This window comes from Vipera ursinii, assembly GCF_947247035.1.
Source record: "Vipera ursinii genome assembly, chromosome: 5".
NCBI classification, from domain to species: Eukaryota; Metazoa; Chordata; class Lepidosauria; order Squamata; family Viperidae; genus Vipera; species Vipera ursinii.
The window spans coordinates 36216115-36238218 of NC_139518.1; the positions used below are offsets into that span (position 1 = coordinate 36216115).

At 37.6% G+C, this 22104-nt stretch overlaps 1 protein-coding gene across 1 annotated transcript in view; it reads left to right on the forward strand.

Moving 5' to 3' along the window:
• The window catches only part of LOC310641754 (glypican-5-like), a 342245-nt gene that overhangs the window by 92695 nt on the left and 227446 nt on the right, over positions 1–22104 (forward strand). The window contains exon 3 of the mRNA XM_083364996.1: positions 1803–2497. Coding sequence (XP_083221122.1) covers positions 1803–2497 — 695 coding nt within the window. The remainder of the gene's footprint in view (positions 1–1802; positions 2498–22104) is intronic.

Genomic DNA, 22104 nt, shown 5'->3' on the forward strand with positions numbered 1-22104 from the left:
ATTAGTTTATGCAAAATGAAGTCCTAGGCTGCAAGCTCAATTTTCTGAATTAATCAAAATATCTGTTGAATCATGAACTGGAAGAAAATTGCTTGGGTAAAACAGAATTGCTACAAATCAGCCTCATGTTTGGAAAGGAAGTAAGACTGTAGTATTAGAAAATAACTCTGGTTTGATTGGTCTTTTTATCAGACTAATACTCTCCATCTACTTAAAGTCCTTTAGGCCACTTCAAGATGCCTGAGATAAAAGAACAGGCAACACACAAAATGCTTGCTTATTTAGTTTTAATAGACTTGCAGCTCATATGTAAATAGTGCAAAATATATAAAAGTTAATATCCATCTATCTGCCTTCCTGTCAACCATACCTAAAATCCTCCTTAAGTAACTCCAAAGGTATGATTGGGAAATACAATCCTGACCTCTTATCTAAAGGCAGAAGCAATGGAGGTTAATGCAGATATCAAATACTATTAGCTTGTTAGAAATGCAGAAAATTCCTTATCTTGTGTATATAATGAATGGACCTCAAAGATATATCTTAAAGAAGGCTTCTGCTGTTGACCTTAGCAACCACACAAGTTCATACTAATATGGTGGTCATTCCTTTAGCCAGATTCTAAACTATTTAATACTTTAAAGGTTGAAATCAAACATTGAATCATATTTTAATTGTAAATTGCACAGATTTACAGAACCTAAAATCACATTATATCCTAAGGTTGTGGAACAGATTGAGTGAAGCATAATTTTATCTTCCAACATCTATGGGTTCCTCAGGTTTTCTATATATTGCACTGGTTTAAGGTTACAACTGTAGCAAGCAATGTTGAATAGGATAAAGGAAATGAAGTAATATGGTGGAAATAAAAAATCTGCACCTTACCAAGCTACGTGTGTTTATGAACTACAAAATTCAAGAAATTCTATCTTCTGTATCAAGAATTTGAGTGCATTTAAAGAGAAAAAGAATTGTTCATGAGTTCTTTTAATAGCCTTTTAGTAAAGAAACCTTAATTACTTCACTATAAGTTTTATATTCTATTATTTTATTTACCCTTCAATATAATTTATATATAAAATGTGTGAGTGATTACATAGTCTTAATTGGGGGTAAATTCAGTTGGTACTTTGCAATCCAGATGTTTCTTATATATCTGCAAGGTCCCTCAGAAGAGCGACAGTTAATCCTCCCCTTTTTTCTGTCAGTTGCTCTTAAAATATTTCACAAACGAAGCTGATTCACAGAACAAACACTCTAACATTCAGGGCTGTACATTGCATTGGACCACATTTCACTAAGATTTCAGATTTTTGGTCCTAATTGGAGATGCCAGGTACTGAATCTGAGAACTTTGCAAAGAAAACAAAAATGTTCAGTGAACTATGGTCTCTGCTCCACCATGGGTTTAGCTTTGGAGAAGTCTCTATGTACTCCAGCTTCTCCAAGTGAAGATCCCTATATGTACAGTATAACTTCACCTCTTCAGAAAACCCAGGACTGACATATTCTGGGAATTGAAATCTTGTAGATACCGAATTAAGGCAGGCTTTCCAGGTATTCCTGCATTTAGAGATTCTATGTCAGCATCAAACAAAGCAGCACTGAAAACCAATAAAAGCAGTGAGATTCCCCTTCCCCATTTCAACTGCACCAATTTGTGAAATAGAAAAACAATGCCTAGCTCTCTTGTAAAGCAACTGAATAATAATTAGTACTGGTCTAATATTTAGATCCAAGTTGTTGAGCTGTATTAAGGAAATACTGACTTTCCCTTCACTTTTAATGTATTTCTGCAGCAGCCTTTGAGTCCCTGCTTCGTTTTGCTGAGAATCACACCACTTCTCTCTTTGAGACTGTCTACAGATCTATGTCAAAGGAGGCAGCTGAGCCTGTGAAAGAACTTTTTACAGACCTCTCTCTCTACCTCTTGGGTGCTCAAAACAGAGTGGAAAAAGCATTTTTCCGGTTCTTCGACAGCCTCTTCCCTTTGGTTTATACCCGCTTGATAAACCCTGGCATGACGGACTTGTCAGAAGAATATATGGAATGCCTGCGACAAACACGACAAGACATCAATCCATTTGGACGCTATTCCAAAGAAGCTGTTATGGAGCTAGCAAAGTCTCTGAGGGCAAGCAGAACATTCAACCAGGCCTTGGGAATGGGTGTTGAAGTGCTAAATGCCACTGAACATGCTGTTTTAACCAAAGAATGTATCCGAGGCCTTGTGAAAATGCAGTATTGTCCTCACTGCCAAGGCCTGACCCTCATCAGGCCCTGTGAAGGATATTGTCTAAATGTGATGAGGGGTTGTTTTGCTAGCGTATCTGAGCTGGACATTCATTGGAGGGAATATATCTATACCCTGGAATACCTCACCAATGAGATGGCTGGAACTCATGATCTAGAATTGGCACTGCTGGGTATTCGGTACTCAATCAATGAGGCCATTTTACAAGCACAACTTAATGGACCCCAGCTATCAGTGACTGTAAGTATGTGTACTTGAATTATCTGCACATTTCTGTCACTGCTTCTGCTTTTAATCTTTGCTTTAAGTTGCTGTTTACTGTTGCTTAAATAAATAATCAGATTTCCTCCCTTTCTCACATAATAGAAAGCTCATTAAGATATGTCTATTTTAAAAGATATAGAAACATATCTAAATCGGATTGAAACCATGTTTGCTGCCCAAAGTTGACCAATTGCAGGACCGGAGACGTCCTGTCTGAGTTGCTGGAGAACCATTAGTTCTCCAGCAACACACGTGGTGATATTCCAAAAGCCCAGTACATAATATTAAGTATGAATTATCAGCACACTTATTTATCTTTTATGGCTATTTTAATCCAGAGTGCAATCATAATGGTGAATGAGAAGCAAAATGTACCAAAAATATCCATTTAGTTGTCACATTATTATACTATTTCTTCAGTTTATTTTAACAGGTAATCAATACAAACTAATCAGTTATTTATGCTTAAGGCCTAGGTTTAATTAAGATTTTTATTGACATCCTCATTGGAGATCCATGTTGATTAATTACTGAACACTAAATGTTTCCTTAAATTCAAACTTTCCAAGGGATTCTGTTTCTTTATGAGTAGACAACCTGGACAATTTGTTATTTTAGGGTTGTTGCTTTTCTTTGTTGTCTTCAGTGCTGAGAGAAGCACTGGCAGACTCAAGTTTGTGTGGTGGTATGACTGGATGTTTATTAACAGAATTTGTACACTTGGGAGCTAACTGGATGAAGGATTGAAAGAGGGGATGAACTAGTATAATCTGAAAGTTGAATGGGTATATAGAAGCTTTACACAGAGTGAACAAATAGCTGGCTTTCAGATTAAAAAACATCAAAACATTCTACTCTCAAAAGACCTACAATTGTCTAATCACTTTATCGCATTGTAAAACCATTCATGGTAACTTAAGGAATGAAGTTTTTGCTTCTTTAAGAACTCTCTTCTATTCTGCCTTTCAGGCTACAAACCAGATAATTAACTGAATGAAAGTTAATTGAAGTACATATTTGATCTCATTTACATGCTGGGGTGCAAATTAATTGAAGAGTAATTCAATTAAACATGTTTGAATTGGAATTTCACTTTTAAATTTGCATATATATGTATAACTTAGCATACATGACTTGGCATCTTTTCTTTCTCCATTGTGATACATAATTATGATATATAATTAAGTCTCCTATTACTCTTGTTCCAAGAATAAGAAGTTTTAAAAAGAGTAATGGCTTTTCTCTCATATATGTAATTTTTGATTATTTTCTTTGTAAGAATATGTTATAGTGTACAATTGTCAGAGCTTTATTTTTAATTCTAATTAAGAAAATTCCAAAAATTATATTTTAGAGTTATTTCAGGAAAGTAGTGATACATATTCAGAATATGTGCAATATTTCCTAAGTGTACAACATATTTACGTATTAATAAAGCTATTCTAATCGAGCTTTTCAACATGCAGATTACAGACTTTAAATTATTACAGAATACATAAGATTTTTTTTGCACAAAAAGTTTTTGTTTAAGAAAAATAATTTATTATTGTAATATATTTATTAAATAGCCTTGGTGGAGCAGTGGGCTAATGCCTCCTTAAGTAACACCAGCTGCCTGCAATTAGTGCAGGTTCGTATCCCACCAGGCTCAAGGTTGACTCAGCCTTCCATCCTTCTGAGGTAGGTAAAATGAGGACCCAGATTGTTGGGGGCAATTAAGCTGACTTTGTAATAATGCCGCTTGGGGGTGTGTGAAAGCCCTAATAAGCAGGCATATACATAGAATGAAGGCTACTGCTAAGCTTGTAAGCCGCCCTGAGTCTTCGGAGAAGGGCGGGATATAAATGGAATTAAAAATATATATATTACATTTTATATATTACATATTTTATCATTATTACAATAGTTTTATTATAACCTGGGAAATAGCAGTCATTAGACAAACAGATAGAATACTGGACTGGACTGAACTCAAGCTGAACTACAGCTTCTGGGTAGGAAGACCAGAAAAAATAATAACAATATATCAGCACAGTGATATTAACAGACTCTGTTAACCAAGGAACATAGGTAGGCAGGCAATGTTGCAAGTACACCAAACTATTGAAGAAGAAAAAAAGCACTGGAAAAATATCTGAAGGACAGTGAAGAAGATGCACTGAAGCTAGGATACCATGAAGGCTTACTGAGTCCCGGAGAGACTAAACTGATCTAAATGAAAGACTAAATGAAGAACAGAAAAGAGACATGGCAAGGCAAAGTATTACATGGTCACTACATAAAAGAAAAAATAGCAGGCCAATCAGAAAACCAGAAGGCCTGACAATGGCTAAGAGCAGGAAATTGAAGAAAAATATAGAGTGGATAATTCTAGCTGCACAAGACCAAACTTTAAGAATAAATGCATACAAAACTAGAATTGAGAAAAAGCAAAAGCAAATGTTGTTTCTGCAAAGAAGCTGAAAAAATAGTAGATCACCTAGTTATCTGCTGCAAAAAGACTGATTACAAACAATGGCATGACAAAGTAACAACAGTGGTGCATTGAATATCTGCAAGAAATACCTGCAAGCAAGAATGGGCAGGAACTACAAAACAGACAAAGTGATAGAAAATGAAGATGCTAAAGTGCTCTGTGACTTTAGAGTTCAAAAGACAAGCAGCTATCACACAACGCCCCAGACTAAAACAATTGTTGATAAGAAAGACAAAAAAGTCTGGCTATTAGAAGTTCCAGAACCTAAGACAGCAAAAGTGAAAAAGAGAAAAACCCAGATAAAATAACAAATACAAAACCTGTCAAGATAAGTGGAATGCCTGTGGCAAAAGAAAGCAAGTACAGTTCCGAAACATTTAGAGCACCATTTGAACACTAAGAATGATTCTTAGAATCAGCTCAGCAATGGAAACTAATTTTGAAAAAGGGATGAGACAATTAGAGGAGCACTATTTTGCAATAGCACTTACATCACTTCATGGTGCTTTACAGCACTCTCTGAGCAGGTTACAAAGTCAGCATATTGTCCCCAATAATCTGGATCCTCATTTTACCTACTTTGGAAATACTGTATAGAAGGCTGAGTCAATCTTGAGCTGGTCAAGCCAAACTCATGGCTGTGGGCAGAGTTAGCCTGTAATACTGCATTCTAAGCCAGGGGTCCCCAACTTGTGGGCTGTGGCCCACTACTGGGCTGTGGGCTGTTGGCCACTGGGCTGCATGAGCAGCTGGCCAGTGTATGTGCGTGCACGCGCTCATCCCCCCACTTGCGCTTAGCATCATGGCATTTTGCTGGTGCTAGTGATGCTGTGAGCATTGTGCGGGCACTAGCATTGCTGCATGCACACACTCCCCCCACTCATGCTAGCATTGCCCGGGTGCTCATGGCCCCGTTTGCATCATGCACACAATCTCAGCCCATTCATGTGTGCTTGCAGTCCCGTTCGCACATGCACGTAAAGATGCCCCTGTCCACCAACCCAGAAAGGTTGGGGACCCCTGTTTTAACAGCTGCACCACTTGGCTCCTAAAATACAGAGAATGATTGGATGACATGCACTTTGATCTGGAGTTGCTTAAGAACCTTCCAGGCTCCGAGTTAATCCCTTGCTTTGCTTATAAGAGGACAAGGATTCTCAAAGACATGAATTAGAAATGATTTAATATAAGGGATTGATGTTAATGAACATATTTATAATGTAATTATTCCTTTCTTTCCTTGCAGACATAAAACAAGTCCTTTCATTAATTCTTTAGAGCAAGGGTGCCAAACTTGCAATGTCACGTGATGTGTCACGATGTATCACGACTTTTTTGCCATTGCTGGCAATGGGGTGGACGTGGTTTCGCTATGATGAATCTGGCCCACGGGCTGACATTTTGACACCCCTGCTTTAGAGGTACAGAGAATCTTTGCAAAGTTCCATTATGAGCATCGGCATTCAGGTGGTATATGCCATATAGTGCCCTTGTCCTAAGGTTTATGTGGGCAAAAATACAAGTGCTCTTAAGATTAGAACTGAAATTATTAGGCAGTGTAAAAAAACCCAAAGAATTAGGGCCACTATAGTGAAACATATTTTAAGAAATACAAACAAATTCAAACATGTCTAAGAATGTTGCTGTCATAGTCCTCAATATTTTTCTAGCATTATAAATCACCATAGCTGTTCTCATCTTCATTACATTCAGTTTCACACAACAGGCCAGCTGACTGGCTTACAAGTATTCAGAAGGTAGACCACAATTTATTTTGCACTAAAGAGTCTTTTCTGTTTTTATTTACATTAGAGACAAGTATATACAACATGCTTTGGGGGTATCATTTTCATTGTACTATATTATTATTTTTGGGTTTATTACAGCAACATTCTTTTCTGCCATACTTAAGCAAAATAAACAGAACATTCATTCAGGCTATTCTGAATTAGTTAGAACATACATAATATTTTATGTATTTTTAAAGCATTGTTACATGTGTCTTATAAATCACGTTAGTGCTTTCTTTTCTATTATTTCTGTTTTTACAGTACTCTTGAAGAAAGAATACATTTCTAAAATTCATTGGTCTTCAATAAACTCCTTTTTCCACTGGCACCTATGAGAAATTCATCTCTCCCTTTTTTGTTCATTTCAGCACTTGCTCTTCTCCTTTGCTGTAATATAACATTGCAATAATAAATAAATAAAATGAACAATAGACATGTCCATAATGGAGTGAACACTTGAGATGTGGTGCATTAGCCATGGACTCTAGAGTGCTTCCCTATGATCGTTACACCACAGTTCAGAGTGGGGTGGGGGATGGGGGAATCTGTCATTGCCACCATCAAATGGGAGATGAGCAGAAACTGTTCTTTCCCCTTTCTTGCCTTTTGATAGCTAGACCAGGATAAAGTAAATTCCCTGCCAGAATGAGACTAGTTATTATTTCAGAAAAAGATACAGGTCGGTTACAATATAAGGTAGATGAAGATTAAGCTAACTGAGAATTGAAGACAAAGAGAGAAAAAAAACATCAGGAAAACTCCATGAGTCCTGTTTGAAAAGAGGGAATATTTCTTCCCCTCATGGAAGACAAAAAAAAAAGAGAAAAGAAAAATGAAGCTGTCCCTCCCCTTTCGAAAAGTCACCTGAAAGGAGGGAAACCTGACTCTTGATTGGTTCTTGTAATCTGAATTAACATCGTTTTGCTGATACTTGTTCACTGTTGTAATTTGCAGCTTCATTTTAATTAACCTTACGAGCTACAAAACCTCAGGCTTTTAAAGAAAAATGTATCAGTTGGAAAACGTGCTACCAAACTTCTGGTTATTTTGCTCTTCATTAGATCATAAATGACATGAGTTGCCTCTTATAATTATATAATTTGTACCTGAAACTTTTTTCCCCTCATCCTTACAATTTGTGATAATGCACTGCATGGCATTTTCAATTCAAGTACCACAGCTCTACATACCTGTCCCATAAAGTATACTATTTAAATTTCTATTCAAATGGAAATACAATCTAATATATAATATAATATAATATCAAAATACTGTAGAAAATACATGTTACAAATGTCATTTACATATCAGCTTGTATTGGTGCTGATTCACAAGGGTTAAATTCACTCCAGTTAAATTCAATAATTATTAAATATATTTCTTTTAAGAAGTACATATATATACTGCTCAAAAAAAATAAAGGGAACACTTAAACAACACAATGTACTGTATTTAATAGTAGGATGTCTTATTTTCTGTTCCCTTTATTTTTTTTTGAGCAGTATATTTTATTCTTTGGCTTTCCCCCCTTTTTTTCCTTAGGTATGGATGGCCATTTCCACAGATTTTATTTCTGAAACCCACTGGGCACCTGGTATTAGTTACCATAAATATGGTGATTATGGGGGAAAAAATAAAAGACACCCCCACTGGTAGTTTTCATCTATCTTGAGGCAGTTTTCTTTAATACCCAGTGCTCACTTTTTCAGAAGAGTTGACATCTTTAAAATACATGTAGGCTAAGCAATGGATTAATAGAAAATATTTCTTTTAAGGTAGTTACACACTTGGCAATGAAAAATGGGAGCTTGGTTACTTTTATTTGATGGTGGAGAAGGTTAAGCAAAGCATTTATTGTATTTAATTGGAGGCAAAAAATTAAAGAAGCTTCTGCTTTATGTTGAACAAAAGAAATAGCCTATGGTAATAGTAATAATTTCCATTGATGAAAAGGAGCTACTGGAATGACCTAGCAGATATGTGTGTAAGGTTGCCATTAAGATACTAACCATTCCTGGGCTTCATGCTTTTCTTTATAAGATGCTATGCTATTTGCTCAATGATGCTGGCTTCTACCCAGCTACTATGGATTTTCTGGTTTGTAGCATTATTATTATTTTCTCTTTCATCTGATGGAACGTAATTTTGTGTCATACTGAAAGAAACCCCATGGCACCATAAGGCCAGATAGATTAACTATCTTGCTGAACCTTGGCTATAATTTTTTTGTCTTTTCCTTTGGCTTTCTCTTTGGAGTTATGTTCTGAATGAGAAGCCTGATAGAATTTAATTCATATCTATTAATATTATTGTTATTATGTTATTAATTGTTATTAATATTGTTATTAATTGTGTATCATTTTTAAAGATTTTAAAATATGTTAGTAACAATTTTAACAAAAAGCCGAAAGCAAACTTTTATATTGTTTTCTCATATGCAATCCTTGCAAAAACAAGAGTAACGTAATTCTTCATGAAATATAATGGTTAGTTGTGCATATAAAAACAGAGTCCTATTTATATACTTTCATCTTTACTTTCATCTATTCTAGTGATGTTGTTTACAGAGATATAGTGTAGATAATCATAACTGTAAATTAACACATTAAAATTATTAAACATGAAGAATTAATAGGTTTTAGTATTGGTAGGATCCATCATGAAATGGATGATAAACATTTTTATATATTGGTATTTATCTGATTATAGATCATTTTTGTCATTGTCTGCTTTTCTTTTGTTTCTGAGTAAATTTAAAACTGTAAACATTTTTTTTTGTTGACAATCCTAAAGACAAATTCTTCCATTTTGCTGATGGTCACAAAACAGGCACTCTATGTAACAACATAGTTTTTTTCCTTACTTAAATCTTCCTGCATAAGCAAATTTATATAGAGAGGACATTACTTTTGTTTTAATGGAGTCATTAGTTCTTCCACCCACTCACATGAATGTTCTCAAAAAAGTTTTCAGTTGCATTTTGTCACAGCTGTATTCCCAGAATTCTTTGTGGCTGACATAATTATGTCATCAATTTCTGCAATCTACTTGCTGTGTTCCCAGTGTATATATAAAAATTCTTCAACTTTGGAAAGAGCTGGTTGTAAAACTTTTGAATGTGAAAAGCAAAAGTAAATGTAAAAAGTTCTGGAGTACAAGTAGCAGTTCATTTTTAAGGTTGTATGTTTAGAATTTTAAGTGGGAAGTCAGCTTGACTCCATCACATTTCTTTTCTAGCTGTCAAATTGGAGATTCCAATGGTATTTAGTTTGAAAATATATGCACAAGTTTTCAAAAAAATAATATGTAATCAGATTACAATAAAATAAAAAAATCTGCCTTTGGAATCCACAAATCCTTGGTTACTAACTGAAAAATTTCATCAGGACTGTCTCCTTGGTTGATCTAATAGATTGAAGTTTGGTGTAGATAAACAGACTATTTCTCTTTATGTCAATCCTTTAAGCCAGGCATGTCAAAGTCGCAACATCACGTGCTATCACACAACATATCAGGACTTTTTCCCCATTGCCAGCAATGGGGTGGGCACAATTTTGGCATGATGCATCCGGTCCGTGGGCCAGCAGTTTGACATGCCTGTTTTAAGCTTTATGTCTTTGAATCAAAATAGGTACTTTGACTGGAGCTTGAAAAAATGGTTGGAGGTCAATATGGATAGTGGATTTATGGTTCATTACAGTCCATCCATATTTTTTTTTTCTGTGTAGTGTACTAGGCATGGTTATTACTGATTGATGAAATAAGCCTGTAAGTTTATTATGTTGTTTAATTTCCTTGGGCTGCTTTTATATGTTGCAATTCTTGTTAACTTACTGGACTTAGTTTTTGCAGAAGCTTTAAAATTTCATTAATATATTGCTACCAATTGCAAAAGGAAGAAATCATATATTATATTAAACTTCCAGTCATAAAGCTACCTTAATTTTAAGAAGCTGAAGGAATAAAGGAATATATCACTTAGATTGTGTTAGAATTAAATAAGATCAATAGAAGTAATGAAATGCATTACAGTAATATAAGGTTCCAAACTTATGAAATATTAGACATTGCAGTATGTCATCTGTTATCATCAACAGTACCAACAAACTTTGGTCTTGTGGCTAAAGTAAAAGGCTAGAACCAGGAAAATGTGAATTCTATTCCCACCTTAGCCACGAAAACCAGCTAGCCCTGTGACCTTGGGCTAGTCACTTGCTCTTAGCACAACAGACCTCACATGGTTGTTGAGGGGAAAATAGTAGGAGGAAGTTGCAATGGATGTTTGCTGCCTTCAGTTATTTCTAAAAATAATAAGAGCATAGTTAAATAAATAAAATAATTGTGGTATTATTGAGCCTGCCAGATCTGTAGCCTACCTTTAATCAAGTCAGGTAAAAGTAAAGACTCCCTTGGGTTGAGCTGGATTCCTAATGACTACATGGACATCTCCAAGAAGATAGTTTTTTTTAAAAAAATAATAATAATAGTAAACTAGTTTTCTGGAAATTCACTCTACTCCTCATCCATTTACTAACTCATTCCAATACTGTTTAGGCTTGTGTGAGTTGTGTGAGTTAAATGCCAGGTCAGCTGTTGTAAATATTGACTCTGTTTAACCAATTTATTCTCAGGCTGTACTACTAATAACAGTGGAAATGCATGGATGAAAGGACAAGGTGTACATACTTGTACTTCCCCAAGTACAAAGTGAATAGATTAATCCTATATTGAAATCTGCTGTTAAGAATCTCAAAAAAAAATCTCTTATGGAAGCAGGGTTAAGAATTATGAGAGATTTCCATCAACATTCCCCTTGTTTTTGAGGTTGCTCTTTGGTGCTCTCTGTGCTTAGTTGTTTTTTTTTTTTTTGCAGATTCTTCATTACCCAAACTAGGTAACATTATGAGTGCTAGTCACTAACTGCAACCAAGCTCAGAAAGCACCAAGGACCCCTCGTTTCAACCCTGTGCTACAAATATTCTTTACTGGAGTCCCTTGCCTTGTACTACCTGGCCTCTAGCAATCATGCCTCTCCCCATCACATACCTTATTTCTGGTATCCAGTGCTTTTTTGTAAAAGAAAAAGGTGCCGGAACTCACACATGTCATACAACCCACCTTGCCTACCCTATAGGGTTCCATCCAAAAAAGGTGCCGGAACTCCGTTCTGAGTGTTCTATGACAAAAAAAAGCCCTGCTGGTATCTATCGGCATTCTAAACAATACCTCCATTCTCCTTGCTCCAGACATCATGGCAGATTGTGTTTAGAAATACTGAGAAACTATCAGTATCTGGTTGTAATAACATTGTCATGGTATCATTCAAAAAGAGGAATGGAATACAGGGATATTCCCTCCTAGTTAGTATTTGGAATTTTAATTTATTGTAGAAGAGGAATTACAATATAGTATGCAGGCATATAGTGAAGAATAGACATAAAAGGCAATGTGCTAACGCTGATGGTTTGGCAAGTGAGTTTCTTAGGAGGCAAAAGAAAGCCGTTAGTAGAAAAGAACACCTGAATAAGGTCAGTTAAAGGCAGCATCTATCAGTGAGGAGGGTTCTAATCAAGTATTGGTAGTACTCAACTTACAACAGAACTTTAACTACTATTCACAGTTACAAAGGATGGTTTATGGTCAATAAAGCACTTCCAGCTGTCACACACCCCCATCACATGACCACATTTTGGGTGCTTGGCAACGGGCTCACATTTACAACTGATTGAAGCATTGAAAATTCACTGCTTTCCTGCATTTTTGTTGGTTTTCAGCAAAAACACCCATTGAGAAGAACAGATTTGGACTTATGACCATGTGATTTGGACTGATGAACATGAAAATAGTTGCGATAAACAGTGCAGTATAGCAAAAATTCCTTTCTACTACAGTTTTATATTTACTGATAGTCAGCAAATGAAATTTAGAACTTGGCTTTTTATTTAATTAAGCATTCAGGAGACTGAATTACTCATGCATAGACAAATCAGTAAAGCAATGTTTATTTATTTGTTCAATTTATATAGTTTCCAATGTCACATAGGTAGCTCTTGGCAGCTCACAATTAAAGAAAAAAAAACCCCCAATAAAAATAATCAAACAATCCAAACATATACAACTATTAAAAACAATTAAAATAATAAAACATAATCCACAGGAAAGTATAATTCACACATATTACATTAAAAACAGTGCAATTGTCTTGTAGATTCTATTCTTCCAGCATATAACCAGCCGTAATGGAAAAACCATGTCTTCAGAGCTTCTGAGAGCACAAAAGGGTCCAGCCAGTCTATACTCAAAGGGATGATGTTCCAAAAGCTGAGTGACACAGCAGAAAAGGCAGTCCTTCTGGGTCCCATCAGACAACACTTTTTAGTAGAACGGATTTAGAGCATGCCCTTCTGCCAGACCAGATAGGATGGGTAGCTGTAACTGGTGAGAAATGGTCACTCAAATAACCCAGCCCCATGCTATGCAGGGCTTTATATTTATTTATTTATTTATTTTATTACATTTATATACCGCCCTTTCCCTGAGGACTCAGGGCGGTTTACAGGGAATTAAAAACCAACAGTACAAAAGTTAAAACCAATTTAAAAAAATTAAACTTAACCCTGTGCAATTAAAACCCCAATTAAAATAAATTACTCCTCAGCCTGGGCCAGAGAGCTTGAAGAGCCAGGTCTTCAGGCCCCGGCGGAATGAACGGAGGTCGGGGGCAGTCCTCAGCTCCACTGGCAGCTGGTTCCAGAGGGCAGGCGCCCCCACTGAGAAGGCCCTATCCCTGGGTATTACCCGCCGGCAATCTCTTACCGGTGGGACCCTGAGCAGACCCTCACTGTGGGAGCGCACTGGACGAAGGGCATTTGATGCTGGCAGCAGGTGTTCCCTCAAATACCCCGGACCCAAGCCATGTAGGGCTTTATAGGTAATGACCAGCACCTTGAATTTCACCCAGAGGGCAACCGGAAGCCAATGCAGCTCGCGGAGTAGAGGTGTTACATGGGAGTATCGGGAGACCCCCATTACAACTCGCGCGGCCGCATTCTGCACCAGTTGAAGCCTCTGAGTGGTCCTCAAGGGCAGCCCCATGTAGAGAGCGTTACAGTAGTCCAAACGGGAGGTCACGAGCGCATGAGTAACTGTGCGTAGGGCATCTCGGTCCAGATAGGGACGCAACTGGCGCACCAGGCGAACCTGGGCAAGTGCACCAAGCAAACTGGCAGCTGATTCAGCTCTTTTGAGTAGAGGTGTAATGTGCATTGATCAAATAATGCATATAACTTTCTGTGCTGGAAAGTTGCAGCTTCCAGATGCTTTCCAAGATCAGCACCATGTAGAACATATTGGAACATTCCATTTGGGAAATGATTATGGCATGAGCTACCCGACTGAGAAATGGGTACAACCTAAATGGCTTGGGTCCGGGATATTTGAGGGAACACCTGCTGCCGGCATCAAGCTCCCTTCATCCTGTGCGCTCCCACAGGGAGGGCCTTCTCAGGGTGCTGCCGGTCAAAGAATGCCGGCGGATGACACCCAGGGGGAGGGCCTTCTCGGTGGGGGCGCCTGCCATTTGGAACCAGCTGCCCATGGAGCTTAGGACTGCCCCCGACCTTCGATCATTTCGCCGAGACCTGAAGACCTGGCTCTTCGAGCTTTCCGGCCCAGGCTGAGTTTTAATTGGGGGTTTTAACTGGGGTTTTATATTTTTCAGGGACTTAGTTTAATCTTTTTAAATTGCTCTTAATTTTTGTATTGATGTTTTATATACCCTGTAAACTGCCCTGAGTCCTTCGGGAAAGGGCAGTATATAAATTCAATAAAATTCAAAATTCAAATTCAAACTGGCACATTACCTGAAGCTGAGCAAAGGCCTTCTAGCCATGTGACTGCCACCTGGTCATAAAGCAGAAGTTGTGAGTCCATGAGCACCCTCAAGTTGCACACAGAGTCTTTTTTGGGACAGTGCTAACCTATCTAACATTAAAGATGATAACTTCCTGAATTTTCTGACCAGGCTGCCCAAGGTATATAAACAGTACATGGCCAAAGAAATATAAGAATAATATATGCCAGATTTCCATTACTAATATAAAGTTCATTAAGTTCTCTGGCTGCCAATGCATGATATATTGTGATATTTCATCTGTAGCATTTGAAGAGGTATTGGCTACTTATACACTTGTTGACAGCACATGGTGATTGTCTGAACTTAGAGGAAGAAGTTTTTCAGTCTTTTTTCTTTGGATTTTTGCCAAATCACCAAGAGTGCTTCAAGATGCTGTGCATCCTGCTTAATCAAGCAGTCCATCTCTAGCTGTATTTTTTTTTAAATAAAAGACTGCATTCTCAAATTATTTTTCTCAGTGAGGAGATGAGGGAAGGAGACCAATAGATTCCTGAGGGAGGGCGCCTGTCACCTCTTTGGAGCAGATAATCTTGGGAGTTACCAGAAGAAGAGGAGAATCATCCAGCTACATTTCATTTTCACAGCCCACAACCTTGTTTCCCTGAGGAATCTGGGAGAGAGAATGAGTCTGAAGGGGAGAGTGGTGAAATGATATGTGAGAATGATCTTGAGGGATGCAGGGAAGAGATGCTACCTAGGGAATGATCATACATGAGAGGGTGGAGCCCAAGTTGCTTAACGGTTAAAGAAAGAAACTTAGGCAGGATACAATTGATCAGGTTGTAAAAAGATACAGCAGGAGACTTGCAAGCCTCTGTTAAAATAGCTTTGCTATAAAGTAGAATTAGCTCATCTGGTTGTATTTCTGTCTGGTTTACTTGAGAGGAAAGACACAGATGATCTCACTAGGAAGTTTCATGTATATGTTAAATAGGAATGGAGAAAATACCAAACCCTACATAGCAGTGTAGATATCCCAGACTCCCAAAAGACCTTTTTTGATTCCTATATTAAAAATTACAAAGTTCTCCCTTCCTGTCTCTAGTGATAATATTTCTGCAAGTGTAAAATCTGCTTTCCTCTACCTGCAAAAGACCTTTTTGATTCCCATATTAAAAGTTTAACACTTCTGCCTTTTCCCCAATCTGCAATTGTAAGGTCACATTCCTGCATTCAGTTTAACACTTCTGCCTTTTCCCCAATCTGCAATTGTAAGGTCACATTCCTGCATCACATTCCTGCCTCTGGTGATTCTTCATATATAACAAGACTTGTTTCATGTAATTGCCCATGCCTCAAGATATGGCTTCCTGTCTCCTGAAATTGTCTCTGCTTCAAGATTATGTCTTTCAAGTCATGTCTTCCTGCGATAACTCTTGTCTTCTCTGTTAGCGTTTGTAAATGATAAGCTATGCTTTATTGTTTCCTGTGATGACCTTTGCCCTCTTCAATAGCAGTTGTATACAATGAGTTATGTTTTCCTATGTTGCTCCCTCATGAGTGTGTTTCCCCCTCCCAAATGAAACAGCCTAATAAAAGGAGGGGGTGCGAAGCTGTTCCGGGGCAAAAAACATCCACCCCGGGCACTCTGTGCTCTCTCACCTTGAACAAACTTGTGTTGGTGCCTCAGTTTGTCCTAGGACTCTGCTCCTGAGTTATCGCAGTACCCAAGTGTGACTGTTGGAACGTCCGGCACACTGGGTCGGTGGCAAAGGGCAAGATCCTTCCATATTCAAGGTGTTCACCCTTGCGAGGGTCCCTCTAAATTCTCACCCCTGTTACGGGGCTCTAAGAGTTGAGGCCGGAACCCTGATCAACCGCTCAGCGCAACATAGCAGGAGCCAAGAGTAGGATTCTTACTCCAAAATGAACATCAACTGGAAATTGCCTCAGAGAAAGGAAGAGAACCAACATAATACTGCGCTACCAATTCCCAATTCCCAAAGATATTCCAGAAGGTTACTATAGTTTATGGTATTGAAATCCATTGACAGGGTCAAGTAGAGCAAGTATGGATGAGTTACCCCAACCCGCTCCTGCAAAAGAGCATCCAAAAGTGCAATCAGGGCTGTTTTCAATCTGTATCTGGCCTGAATCCTGACTGAAAGCACTTCATAGAATTGCTCTATGACCACCTTTTCTGCAACCTTCTCTAGAAATGAAGATTGGATACTGCATGAAAGTTTTCCATTATGGTGGGTTCTAACAATGGCTTCTTGAGGAGGAGATGAACCACAGCCTCATCAAGGGGGAAATACATATCAGGGAAATTGTCTTGGCAGATATATTCACTATATAATGGCTTTGCAATTTCATTTAGGCTATGAAAGGCAGCAGTAGTAATGTTTAATTCATCTGGATACAGTATTATGTTTTTATTCATCAAAGAATATTACAGTACAAAGAACAATGTATGTTCTAAGATGGCGGCGCCTGGAATGGCTGTGGCTGCATTGGCTCTTGAAGGCAAATAGTTTTGGGAGGGATAGTAAGGGCTATAGGCCACATGATCAGGAAGATTTTAATGTGTTTGAGCAACATGGTGAAACTAAGTTAACATACAACCGACAATCTTTGCTGGCCTGGCGAGTTTCTAGTTGTTTTGGAACTGTTGGTGAGACCGTTAAAAGTCGTTGGCGCTGTTTGAATTTGTTCTACCAGCAGCAAGATCTGACTGCTGGCCTAGTGATGGATTGTATTGCAAATCAGGGCTGTTTCCAGAGGAGGAAGAGGAGGAGAGGACCTGGAGCTTATGGAGCGAAGGAACTGGATGAGGCTGTCGGCAGGCCCAGAGGAAGAGAGAGAGAGGCTTTTGGAGGAGTTGGTGGCGGCGGCAGCAGCGTGCTCCAGGGGCGAAAAGAAGCAAGGCCTCTTTAAGGAAAGGGTGGAAGAGTCAGGATCAGAAAAAGGAAAGAAGGCGAAGTTGTCAGAATACAAGCAAATTTGAGGGCTAATCCACATGGAGCCCCATTTCCATCTGTCCTGTTTGCCATTGTTCACTCCCTAGAGACTAAAATGGATAATTTGAAATTTGAGCGGGCCCCGAACAAGAAGTATATATCGGAGGTGGTGACCCTTTGAGAGCTGTATGCAACGAAATTTCATTTTGATGTATGCCGATTGGTGTACATTCAAAGTGACAATAAAGTTATCATCATCAACAAGCAAAAACAATTGCAACTTTGCTGATATTCTTTGGGAATTTTGAGTTCCAACCTGGACATTAATAGGTTTAGTTCTTGTAAAAATGTGTTTAATCTATTTGTTATTCCAACTAATGCATCCCTATCAATACAAATGTCTTTGCAAGATCTTTCCCATAATCTACCCATTTTGATGATTAGATCTCTGTATTTTGTAAGTTTTCCTATCCCCCCCCTTTGATTCTGCTCTCCCTCGATATTGTCATATGTGCAACATTTACTCTTTTACTTTATTGTGTGTTGGGTTCACTTTTATATGAAAATCCGATGACATTTTAATTTCTTTTTCAACTTTTCACATTTTATGATCATACAATTTTCAAGAATGAAAATTATAATTTTATGTTATGACATTATTTATTGTTAATCTAAACAATTTGTTTCATCTTGTTTATTGCAAGTTTTGCTGCTGCTTGATCCATGTTGATTCTTGATTTCGTCACGCTTTTTGGTTATGCTAATTTTTGGACTGCAAAAATGAATCTTTATTTTTTCTTTCTGGGTGGTATCGGTTCATAAACATTGTCAGTTTCTGCTCTTGCACAGTAACGGTTCCAATGGTTTTCCAACAATTGACTGTTATCATTTTTTTGCTTCTACTTTCATAATATTTTCCTTGGAAACATTTCTGAGCATTTTCTATTTGATAGCCTTCATGTAATTATTTATCCCATGTTTTCTTTGTTTTTTAGTCAGTAAACCACAGCCTCTATTTTTTTGTGTTAAATACCATTGATTAATATCAATTTATGGATATAATGCATGATGCATAGTCATCAGATTTTAGGCTTTCTAACTTACAGTAAATTCTCCAATTCATATTGTGTCCAGTTTACTATACTCTACCCGATTATCAGTATCACCCATGTATTTATGATTTATTAATTTACGTAATTTAACTTTGAATTTTTAATTTTTCAAACATTTTAAGTAACTGAAACCATTTTTCCCCAAGCAAAGTATTTATGACTTGAATAGTCCTAAATATTTTTAACATTCTTATTTGGGCAAAGTTTTAATAATATTTCAATATTTAACTTTTATTTTTTTTTCATTTCGATAATTTTTTTCCTTTAATTTTGCTGAAGGTCATACATATGTCAAATCTAAATTCCATTGTCATATGATCATTATATAACTTTAGATCATTAGTTAAAGATTCAATTTTAATTTTTGTTTTTACATTTAGATCAGGTATATTTTATCAGCTGGGATATTTTTCTGCTTCATTTCAACAGTTGATATCCAAGTTTTGGTATGAGAGAGGGATATAATTGAAATAGTAAAAAACAATGGAGACAAAGAATTCCCTTGAAAACATCCTTTCCTAATGTTGACATTTCAAATTTCTGTACTTTTTACCACCAAAGTTGTTTTACAATTTTTATAGCTTGTTTTACAACATTCTCCAAACACTGGAGGTTTTTAAGAAGAGATTGGATAACCACTTTTCTGAAATTTATAGGGTTTCCGGCTTGAGCAGGGGGTTGGATTAGAAGACCTCCAAGGTCACTTCTAACTCTGTTATTCTGATATTCTAGATAGGTAAAGGTAAAGGTTCCCCTGCACATGTGTGCTAGTCGTTTCCGACTCTAGGGGCCAGTGCTCATCTCCGTTTCAAAGCCGAAGAGCCAGCACTTGTCCGAGGACGTCTCCGTGGTCATGTGGCCGGCATGACTAGATGCCAAAGGCGCACGGAACGCTGTTACCTTCCCACCGTAGCGGTCCCTATTTTTATACTTGCATTTTTATGTGCTTTCGAACTGCTAGGTTGGCAGAAGCTGGGACGAGTAACAGGCGCTCACTCTGTTACGCGGCACTTGGGATTCGACCCGCCAAACTGCCGACCTTCTGATCGACAAGCTCAGCGTCCTAACCTAAATATTAGTGCTAAATATTTCCAAACAATTACGTATCTATGTTAAACCACACCCTTATTTTTAAAAAATGTTCTTCCAGTTGCCATTCATTCTTCAATTTATCCCCATATGATTAAATAGAAAACAAAGAAAGTTAAGAATTAGAGTTCAAAAGGAAAAGATAAAATATGTGGATTTTGGCTTAAATGTCAGTTTAATGAAATGCTACAAGTTGAATAAGCTAGGTATGTCATTGTATTACTATTACGGTTAAACCATTATTTTATGGTTTAATTTAGGCTGATAATTTGAGTTTAGAAATTTACTTTGGTACTGTTGGCACCTCAGTTTGTTGTGATGAATTGTTGGTCTCATAAATTAACAAGGCATCAAGCACTGATTTTGGAGTGTTGCTAGGTTGAGGTCCAGTCCCTAATGAATAATGCAGTCCTAGCATATTGGCAGCTAGACTGCTTGTTATTCATTGTAAGGTGCCTAGCTATGGGAGTGTTAGATGTTTGACAGCATTGAATAGAATCCAGTCATCCATACAAACTACCTCCAGTGAAGTGGAAAGGACCATAAAATTGTTTCAGCAACAGCTAATTCTCTTGTTTCCTTTAAGGCTTCTTAACTGTTTAGTTGCCACTGCTAGGATATGCTATATAACATTTAATATAGCAAATATTAAACTGAGCTCCATATTTTGCTAGGTGGTATGCTTATGCAAACTAATAAAATGAAGCTGAGTGAAGGTCAGTCTTAAATCCTGGTAATTTAGGAGCCTGTGATATGAAAATCACAATGAACAATTTACAACTATTTATTTCTCAGATCATTAGGGTCAGACAAGTTTGTCCAGCTGTAGTTGCTCAGCTTATGTCTCCAATTTCATTTCATCCCATTTCTGTTTCAGTTTCTGATTTTTTAACTAAGATTTGCATAAGCATGTGCATACAATAATATTTTTTCACAACACACACACACACACACACACACACGAGATAAAACCAGTGATTATTATTTTTTATTTCATAGAATTCTAGCAATGGACAAATTAATCTAGTTAAATCCTTTTATAGTAGTATTTGTGTTATGAATCAATGAAATAAAATAGAGTAATGGTCTTTATTTGTTGTATTTACTTTATTTGTTTTATTGTTGTATTTCAGGATTACCAGTTGTTGAAGTCATCAAATTGATTTCAATGCAAGTAATTACTATGAAGACCTCTAGAAGCTTCATGGGTTTTCATTCATAGAATACTAAATATGTAGCTTTGACTCTTATTTTTTTATTGGCACTTAATAATATACTACTTCTGACTTCATATCCATACAACAGAATCTGGATTTCTCTTTTTTATTGGATTTATTTTGTTTCCAAAAAACAATAATAGGTTTTCAAGTGAATCCTCTGAATTTCTGCTTGGTTATCATTAACCAAGATGCTGCTAGCATCTTCTAGAAGGCTATATCCCTGCCGGATATTGTGAAAACATTAGCAGCAAGAATATCTACAGGTGTTCTTACCATAACTCTTATTATGTAGCACTCGTGATAAAGATTCCTATGCCTAAACTTAACTTCTCGCTAGTATCTTTATCTTGTGTTTTAATTATCTCTTTATTCCCTCTTCTGATCTCTTCTAGCCATCCCTTCATCCTTTTTCTGTAACTCATAGCCTTTCTATCACCCACCTGTCATGACGTCTGTAATCACCTTGTTTTTTACTATATCCAGAACCAGGCATACAATGTAGCTCTTCATTCTTGTGGTTTACTTTGGAAGTATTGATAGGATCCTTGCAGACATTGGTAACCATAATAGCCACCTGAGCTAGGCTCGTGTATTTTAATGCCAGGTCCGTAGTTAATAAGGCTCCTCTCATACGTGATTTGGTTGAGGAGGAGCATGCGGACCTGGCTTGCATTACGGAGACCTGGTTGGGCCCAGAGGGCGGTGTCCCTCTGGTTGATCTTTGCCCATCGGGTTTCCGGGTGCTACACCAGCCTCGGGCTCAAGGTAGGGGCGAAGGAGTGGCAGTAGTCGTGAGGGAGACCTTATATCTGTGGGAGGCCACCGTTGTCCAAATAGTCGGGTGTGAGTCCCTCCTCCTGAGATGTGGCCCTAGAGCTCAGTTGGGCTTGCTGCTGGTGTACTTTTTGCCTAGTCACGCAGCAGCAGCCCTGCCTGAGCTTCTCGACATCCTCTCAGGGTTGGTGATTGAGTTCCCCAAACTTATGGTTTTGGGTGACTTCAATCTACCATCCCTGGGGGGATCATCTGAGTTAGCTCGGGAGTTCATGGCTTCCATGATGGCCATGGACCTGATGCAAGT